Source organism: Corticium candelabrum, chromosome 2 (genome assembly GCF_963422355.1).
Source record: "Corticium candelabrum chromosome 2, ooCorCand1.1, whole genome shotgun sequence".
NCBI lineage: Eukaryota > Metazoa > Porifera > Homoscleromorpha > Homosclerophorida > Plakinidae > Corticium > Corticium candelabrum.
In genome coordinates this window covers 11,446,917-11,456,916 of record NC_085086.1, presented here as the reverse complement: position 1 = coordinate 11,456,916, position 10,000 = coordinate 11,446,917, and the positions used below count along the sequence as shown (strand labels likewise).

Here is a 10,000-nt window from a genome sequence, read left to right as displayed (position 1 = left end):
GTCTGCCAATCAACTCTCACCATCATCCACAAGCTCAACCATCCATCACTGTCCTCTAGTAATACAATGGTACACATACAACAGAAAATTAAATTTAATGGTTTTCATGGTAACATGAATGCTTTCATAGCAATAATTACATCTTGATGACGACATAACATATTGGTGATGTCATTGTATATTGATGGCGTTGTGATGTGTTGATGACGTCATAGCATTTTGATGATGTCATAAAATATTGATTACATCGTAGTGTATTGGTGTCATAATGTATTGGTGACATCATAGCATTTTGATGAGTTGTAACATATTGATGACGTCATAACATTGATGACGTCATAATATTGATGGCGTCATAAAATGTTTGAAAAGGCAAAGCATTCCACACATGTCACATACAGTTTTACATTGACAAAACTTTTCTATTTTTATTTTTTATTTTATATTTTATTTTAAATTTTGTTTAATTGTTGCTATGGCAGCAATGACACCACGTGATGTCAACATATTGATTAGTTATATTGATCAAAAAGGAATTCAAAAAATATTGTAAAGCCTATTGCATTCACACCATTGTTGCTAGTTCATGCTGTTTTGCTGTGAAATCAAATTAATTTGTGTTGCATTTGCTGCTGTTTGTGACAGCGTTGGACTTGCTGCTACAGCGAGCTCATAACAAAGTTGGTTCTCTACGTGGGCACGAGAGCATGGTGAAGTACTTGCAGAAATTAGGTTAGTGTTGGTTGCGTAGCAACTAAAAAGTTGCTACAGTGTTGATATGTAATGAAATATGAGAGTTGCTGTTGAAATGTGTGGGTGTGGAGTGTTGGGATGTGTGGGTGTGGGGTGTTGGGATGTGTGGGTGTGGAGTGTTGGTATGGTTGAGTGTGGAGTGTTGTAATGTGTGGATGTGGAGTATGGATGTGTGGGTGTGGAGTGTTGGGATGTGTGGGCATGGAGTGTTGGAGTGTGTGGGCATGGACTGTTAGAATGTGTGGGTGTGGAGTGTGTGTGTGTGTGTGTGTGTGTGTGTGTGTGTGTGGGCATTGTGTGTGTGGGCATGGAGTGTTGGGATGTGTGGGTGTGGAGTATTGGGATGTGTGGGTGTGGAGTGTTGGAATGTGTGGGTGTGGAGTGTTGGGATGTGTGGGCGTGGATCATTGGAATGGGTGAGTGTGGATTATTGGAATGGGTGGGTTGGAGTGTTGGGATGTGTGGGTGTGGAATGTGGGTGTGTGGCTGTGGATCATTGCAATGGGTGGGTGTGGGATGTGTGGGTGTGAAGTGTTGAAATGTGTGGGTGTGGAGTCTTGGGATGTGTGGGTGTGGATTGTTGCAATGTGTGGGTGTGGATCATTGGAATGTGTGGGTGTGGAGTGTTGTGATGTGTTGGTGTGGAGTATTGGGTCTGGCATGAATATTTGGTGTGATGTTTGTGTAGGACCAGAAAATATTGGTTTGATTCTCGAGTTTTCTCGATGGATATTGGACAAGCATCCGGAGGCAGGACTGAAGGTGATGTGTTTTATGGTGATGCCGCAAAATTTAGAATTAAATTTAAATTAAAAATTTAAATCAAAATTAAAATTTTTATAATTAATGTTAATATTAACCCTGTGTCTCAGTGTGTCTCAGTGTGTGTGTGTGTGTGTGTGTGTGTGTGTGTGTGTTTGGTTTTTATGGTTTGTAGGTGTGTGTCTTGTTTTGTTAGATATTTACAGAAGATGTGTCTGAAGTGGAGAGTTTACCTCGGCAGAATGTGTTGGACTTCTTGCTGGGCATCAGTCAGGATCTGGCCGTGCAATACCTGGTGAGATGTACACACACACACACACACACACACACACACACACACACACACACACACACACACACACACACACACACACACACACACACACGTGCGGACACACACGGACACAGACACAGATGGACAGACAGGCAGACAGAGAGACAAACAGACAAACAGACAGATAGACACACACAGAGACAAAGAGACAGACAGACAGACAGATAGACACACAGACAGACTAACACACACACACACACACACACACACACACAGACACAGACACACACACACACACACACACACACACACACACACACAGACACAGACACACACACACACACACACACACACACACACACACACACACACACACACACACAGACACACACACACACACACACACACACACACACACACACACACACACACACACACACACACACAGATGGACAGACAGACAGAGAGACAGACAGACACGCAGACAGAGAGACAGACAGACATGCAGACAGACAGACAAACAGACAGATAGACACAGACAGACAGACAGACAGACACACAGACACACAGACAGACAAACTCACACACACACACACACACACACACACACACACACACACACCACACACACACACACACACACACACACACACACACACACACACACACTCCACATAGACACACACACACACACACACACACACACACACACACACACACACACACACACACACACACACACACACACACACACACACACACACACACACAGACAGACAGACAGACAGACAGACAGACAGACACACACACACACACACACACATACACACACACGCACACACGCACACACACCACACACACACACACACACACACACACACACACACACACACACACACACACACACACCTCATTCAACAAGTTCTGTCTAACTCTCTTACACTGAACAACTCAAGCTGGGACCATCTACATGTAGGTACATGCATGACATTGTATAAACAGATAATCACCATCACCTTTATGTCAAAACTCTCTCCACTAATGACCACCTTCCATGCTCACCACTCAACTACAATACAAACGGATAACAACACCAGACGTCTGTTTCCTAGGAGTCGATATTCACCACCTGGAAGGATCAAACTCCAGACTTTCACAACCAACTGATCATGTTCTACAAGGACAAAGTCGACCATCTCTGGGACCCTCAGTATGGTAAGTAAACCACACAACACACCACACCTTCACTGCATTACAAAGGAATCCAAACACTTGAAGAGAAACGTCTTTGTATTTTATCTTCTGTCCCTGAGGTGTTGGTCTTTCTCTTTGTTTTTGCAGTGCAGTTTGGGTGGTTGAGGGAAATAGGCATTTATGTGATTAGATTGGAGGGAGAGTTAGGGGATGTTTAGTTAGCTGCTAGTGTGCTTGTTGTTTTAGTGAGGGACAATAGGGTGTTTAGTGAGGACAATAGGATGATATGTTGGTATGTTGACTTGGAGAAATTGGTTGGTGAGAATGTCTTGTTTTGGTTGTTGGGCAAGTAAAGGTGGTTCTTGTTGAGGGGAGAGTGTGAGAGTTGATGTGTGTGTGTGTGTGTGTGTGTGTGTGTGTGTGTGTGTGTGTGTGTGTGTGTGTGTGTGTGTGTGTGTGTGTGTGTGTGTGTGTGTGTGTGTCTGTCTGTCTGTCTGTCTGTGTGTCTGTGTTTGTGTCTGTCTGTGTCTGTTTGTCTGTCTGTCATTTATTTCTTACCTCAAGCTATCATACAATTCTGCAAAGAACTACAGTAATATAACTAGACTAATGTTAATTGAAAGCTAACATTACAGCAAACAAAAACACTTATATATAACTAAGAATAATGAGAAAAAAATTGAGCGCTGTGAGAGTCAGGCCTTTCAGACCCACCGCACAACATGCTAAGTTTCTTAGATATAACTTGAACATTACACTTCTGTAATTGTCCAGAGAATCTTTTTCTCCAAAATCTAAAAATTCCGCAGCATTAGGTCTTCCTGCTTCATCTGATGAAAAGGCTGCCTGTTTCTGCAAAAATTTTCTTGCCTCTTCTCCCCATGATGCAAAATGTTCCATAACCAGTGGAACGGCTTTGACTACTGAGCCTCCAGGCAGTTTGTGTTGTTGTTGTTTGTCTGTCTGTCTGTCTGCCTGTCTGTCTGTCTGTCTGTCTGTGTCTGTCTGTCTGTGTCTGTCTGTCTGTCTGTCTGTCTGTCTGTCTGTGTCTGTCTGTTTGTTTGTCTCTCTGTTGTGTATGTGTGTCTGTCTGTCCATGTGTGTCTATCTGTCTGTCTGTTGGTCTGTCTGTTTGTGTCTGTTTGTCTGGCTGTTTGTCTGTGTATGTGTGTCTGTCTGTCTGTTTATATCTGCGTGTCTGTTTGTTTGTTTGTCTGTCTCTCTGTCTCTCTTTCTGTCTGTGTCTGTTTGTCTGCCTGTTCATGTGTTTGTCTGTCCAGATGTCTGTTTCTCTGTCTATGTATCTGTTTGTTTGTTTGTCTGTCTGTTTGTTTTGTCTGTCCCTCTGTGTCTGTCTGTTTTTCTGTCTGTCTATGTGTGCCTATCTGTTTGTCTGTTTGTCTAAGTGTGTCTATTCGTCTGTTTGTTTGTCTGTCTGTTTGTCTGTCTGTTTGTCTCTCTGTCTGTTTGTGTATGTGTGTCTGTCTGTTTGTCTGTCTGTCTATGTGACTACTTATTTGTCTGTCTGTCTGTCTGTCTGTCTATTTGTCTGTCTGTTTGTTTGTCTGTCTGTTTGTTTGTCTGTCTGTTTGTTTGTCTGTCTGTTTGTTTGTTTCTCTGTCTGTCTGTGTATGTGTGTCCGTCTGTTTGTCTGCTTGTCTATGTGACTATTTGTTTGTTTGTCTGTCTGTTTGTTTGTCTGTCTGCCTGCCTGCCTGTCTGGCTGTCCGCCCATGTGTGTGTGTGTGTGTGTGTGTGTGTGTGTGTGTGTGTGTGTGTGTGCATGTGTGAATGACACCAAATATCTCTCCATACTTCACATCAACTAACTTCAATATTTTCAAACATTCAGAGCATCTAGCAGCAGGAGAAGAACCTGGTGAGTTGGGACGATATCGACGGAAGCTGCTGGCGTTCCTAGTCTCGTCAAAGTTCTACAAACCCGAGAGGCTCATCACACGTTTTCCTCAAGGAAGTAAGTGCAGAGGCAATGCTCACCTATGGAGGCAATCACTAGCAAATACTTCACAGATTGTCTTATACAAACATTATGTTTGAATGTACTGTAAATCAGTAACGAGTGCAACCAACTCGGACTTCTAAGCTTAAGATATAAAAATTAGATTTTAAATTAAAATTATAAATTAAAATTAAATTTATAAAATTAAAATTAATTATTACTAAAATACTTGACTGCTATTTACAATTTGATTTTTTTTATTTATTGAGTTCTAATTATTTTATTTAATAATTAATTAATTTGATTTATTTAAATAATATTTAATTTATTTAATTTATTATTTTAATTAATTAATTTATTTAATTTATTAGGTTAATTAATTTATTTCATTTATTTTATTTATTTTATTTTATTTATTTAATTTATTAGTGTAATTAATTAATTAATTAATTTAATTTATTAGTGTAATTAATTAATTTATTTTATTTATTAGTTTAATTAAATAATTTATTTAGTTTATGTAATTTATTTAATAATTTTTAATTTTTTATTAACTCTATTTAATTATTTTTAATCTATTTAATTTACTTATTTTTAATTTTTATTAAATCTGTTTAATTAATTATTAATTTTTTTAATAATATATTTAATTTATTAATTAATTAATTAATTTATTTATTAATATTTTTATAATTTTTTATTAAATAGATTTAATTTTAAAAATTTAATTTAAAATTTTTTATTTTTAATGTATTTAATTTATTTAATTTGTTAATTAGTTTATTTCATTTATTTAGTAATATACTTAATTTTTTATTTATTTAATGTTTAGTTTATTTAGTAATATATTGAATTTATTTGGTAATATATTTATATTTAATTTATTAAATTAATTAATTATTTTATTTTATTTATTAATTATTAACATAAACATTTATTTTCAACTTAAAATAGAAATGTTTCATGAACGAGCTTTGTTGTTGGGTCGACTCAATCGGCATGAGCAAGCGTTAGCCATCTATGCTCTTGTGCTAAAGAACATGCAACTCGCCAAAGAGTGAGATGTGTTGGTGTCACGTGAGCCTGACTGTTTGGTTGTGATTGATGGCATTTATTGTTGTTAGTTATTGCTCTCGTATGTACAACAAGGATGAAGAGCAAAGCAAAGACGTAATGTGTGTGTGTGTGTGTGTGTGTGTGTGTGTGTGTGTGTGTGTGTGAGAGAGAGAGAGAGAGAGAGAGAGAGAGTGGGGTATGTCTGTTTGTATGTATTTGTCATGTGCGTGTGTTTTTCTGTCTGTATGTCTATTCGTTTCTGTCTATCTCTTTGTCTGTCTGTCTGTCTGTCTGTCTGTCTGTCTGTTTGCCTGTCTGTTTGTTTGTCTGTATGTTAGTATGTTTCTCTGTCATTTTGTCTGTTTGTCTGTCTGTTTGTTTGTCTCTCTGTCTCTCTCCCTCTCTGTCTGTTGGTCTGTCTGTTGGTGTGTCTGTTTGTTATTATGTCTGTATGTTTGTCTGTCTGTCTGTCTGTCTGTCTGTTTGTCTATTTGTGCATATATTTGTCTCTTTGTTAGTGCATCTCGTAATGTTTACATGTGTATGCATATCACTCCTTTACCTCTTCCTTCTATCCTTCCCTTATCTGTCATTGCTTGCAACACATACATGTACTGATGCATGTCTCTCATATCCACTATGACGTACACACTATAAGTGCATATGAAGACATGAGCATGTGAAGAAGTGCTACAAGAATAGCCTCAAGTGTCGGCTTCTAGTGTTCCTTATTTAGCAACTTGGAATGTTAATGCTACACAAATCGAAGTATCCACGGCTTCCCGTTATGAATATGTGTGTAGATGCTGACAGTTCGTATACAATGACACGTTTTGTATTCATGAACTTTTGAGTCTGCATTACCATCACTATAGTATGATGACATGTGAAACAAGACAGATGAACAGACAGACTGACAGACAGACAGACAGACATACAGACAGATAGATGAACAGACAGGCAGATAGACAGACGGTAAGTGTTCTTGTAATATTTTGCTTTTTTGTGTTCAATAGTGAAGTAAGACAGACAGACAGATGAACATATAGACAGACAGACAGACAGATGAACAGACAGACAGATAGATGAACAGACAGACAGACAGACAGACAGACAGACATTATTTTAGCAACAGTAGTTTGGAACTTCATTCATAGCTATTGCTTAGTTAGTTGTTGTACTGAAGGGCCACTAGCGGGTCCCATAGACTCGTAGTTTCATGTTTAGCTTTGCTTTAGTGTTAGTGATGTTGTACTGGTTTTGATGATGTATGCAATAGAGAACTAAGACAGACAGACAGACAGACAGACAGTAAGACAGGCAGACAGTAAGATAGACAAGACAGACAGACAGACAGTAAGACAGAATCAAGTTTATTGTCAACAATCTTCACTACTACAAACAGTTATTGTTAAAATGAAATGTTCTACTTGTAGTCCGAGACTATTGCTAATGAGTAAAACACTGAATGTCTCTATCTACTCCCAAAACACTGTCATCTCCTAATGAGCGCACAGAAAGCCTTGACAGCTTCCGCAAAATCACTCTGCTGTTGCATTTTTGAAGAGTAATAGACAGTCTTTTCCTCCAGAAGGTTTTAAACTCTACCGCAATTCTTCTTCCATCAAAGCCTCTCGCCTTCTTCCCCAGTTCATTCATCAGCTCGTCAGCCTTTAAGCCCCATCTGCCGAAGTGTTCAAAGACGAGTGGGACAACTATAGGCTTCGATCCATCCGCAAGCGATTCCTCTGAGTATTTTTTTGACTTTGCTGCCTCTCGTTTAGCTGCTGCATGGCCACCTTCTCTGGCTGCACCTTTAATAATATCTTTGCTCCAAGGGTGAGCTATCGAAACATCACATTCTTTTGTGATCCCAGTGTCAGTGTCGTAAAGCGTGATGTCAGGCCGGTTTTCGTTGTCTACAAATCGCTGTCTCGGTTCTATTTGATGGGGAATGAGTAAATCGCTTAGGCAATCACTCCATGCAGACACTATGGAGTTATGCGTCCAGATAGACAAACAGACAGACTGTAAAACAGACAGACAGTAAGACAAACAGACGGACAGTAAGAAAGACAGACAGTAAGACAGACAAGACAGACAGTAAGACAGACAGACAGACAGCGAGACAGACAGTAGGAGATAGACAGTAAGACAGACAGACAGCAAGACAGACAGACAGTAAGACAGACAGACAGACAGCAAGACAGACAGACACACAGACAGGCAGCAAGACAGACAGACAGACAGACAGTAAGATAGACAGACAGACAGACACAGTAAGAAGATCAAGGGACATTGAAGGCTATACAAATGAAGCTGACTTTAGAGGTTTTTTGAAGAAAAAAATTCTCAATAATATTACAACGATGCAACGCTAGAGTCATCCTCCACAAGCTGACACGTGTCTGCCCTGGAGAAGAAGATGAGAACTAACACAATAGAGACTACCAAAGTAGTTTGCATTAAACTAAAGCTGAACTCAGTAGATTTCTTGTATTTAGTGTTAGAAATGTAACTTAAGAGTTTGTGTTTCAATAAATGAAATTGACAGTAAGACAGACAGACAGCAACACAGACAGACAATAAGACAGACACAGTAAGACAACATACAGACAGCAAGACAGACAGACAGGCAGCAAGACAGACAGACAGACAGAATCAAGTTTATTGTCAACAATCTTCACTACTACAAACAGTTATTGTTAAAATGAAATGTTCTACTTGTAGTCCGAGACTATTGCTAATGAGTAAAACACTGAATGTCTCTATCTACTCCCAAAACACTGTCATCTCCTAATGAGCGCACAGAAAGCCTTGACAGCTTCCGCAAAATCACTCTGCTGTTGCATTTTTGAAGAGTAATAGACAGTCTTTTCCTCCAGAAGGTTTTAAACTCACAGACAGACAGGCAGCAAGACAGACAGACAGGCAGCAAGACAGACAGACAGACAGGCAGTAAGACAGACAGACAGACAGACATATGAACACATGCAATCAACAAATGTAGTCCAACCGATCTCACTCGTTTACACATGCTCTAATGGCATCTTTGCACTGTGATGAGCGAATCTTAAAATCTGATGTATTATGGATGGCATGCATGCTATTGCTTTATTACATTGTTTACATAACTAAGTGCACTCCAGATGGTCTAACTCACCTGCATGTTTACATGTAACTTCTTAAGGGATGAATAGACATGTAAACATCAGCCCAGAGTTGAATTTGGGTTGTCAATGATGATGCAGTAGAGCCACATATGCTTGCATGGCTGCTTGGCGCCTTGTGGTATTATGTTGTCAAACATGTGTGACAAATGTGTGGAGAGATGACAAATTTGAGTGACCACAATTTGTTTTATGTTTGAACAATGAAAGAGGAAGAAAGTTTTGTGATGTGGTTGTGACATTGTTTAGCAACAGTCTACTCTTTTGTGTGTCTGTTTGTGTAGTGGCTGTGATGGTACTGTGTGTGAGGTATTGTTATGTGTGAAGAAGATGTGAGGTGTGTGTAGACAGGCAAGATGAGTATGTGTAAATGGGTGAGGTCAGTCTGACTACATTGGTTGATTGCCCTGTGTTCATGTGTGTCTGTTTGTCTGTCTATTTTTATCTGTCTTTTTTATCTGTCTGTCTGTCTGTCTGTCTGTCTATCTGTTTGTCTGTCTGTCTGTGTGGCCATTAGTCTGTCTGTCTGTCTGGCTATTCGTCTGTCTGTTTGTCTGTTCATCTGTCTGTCCATCCATTTGTCTGTCCGTTCATCTATCTGTCTGTCCGTCCGTCTATCTGTCTGTCTATCCATCTGTCTGTCTATCCATCTGTCTGTCTATCCATCTGTCTGTCTATCCATCTGTCTGTCTATCTGTCTGTCTATCTATCTGTCTGTCTGTCTGTCGATCTGTCTATCTATCTGTCTGTCTATCTGCCTGTCTATATGAATGTTCATATGTCTGTCTTTCTGTCTGTCTATCTGTCCATCTATTTGTTTCTGTCTGTCTC

The 10,000-nt window shown here is 39.3% G+C and overlaps 1 protein-coding gene across 1 annotated transcript in view; it reads left to right on the top strand.

The window, feature by feature from the left end:
* LOC134198413 (vam6/Vps39-like protein) overlaps positions 1-10,000 on the top strand; it is a 22,033-nt gene that overhangs the window by 9,397 nt on the left and 2,636 nt on the right. The window contains exons 19-25 of the mRNA XM_062667805.1: positions 646-732; positions 1,442-1,515; positions 1,712-1,810; positions 2,902-3,004; positions 4,836-4,958; positions 5,898-6,000; positions 6,068-6,113. Of these exons, the coding sequence (XP_062523789.1) occupies positions 646-732; positions 1,442-1,515; positions 1,712-1,810; positions 2,902-3,004; positions 4,836-4,958; positions 5,898-6,000; positions 6,068-6,113 (635 nt within the window). The remainder of the gene's footprint in view (positions 1-645; positions 733-1,441; positions 1,516-1,711; positions 1,811-2,901; positions 3,005-4,835; positions 4,959-5,897; positions 6,001-6,067; positions 6,114-10,000) is intronic.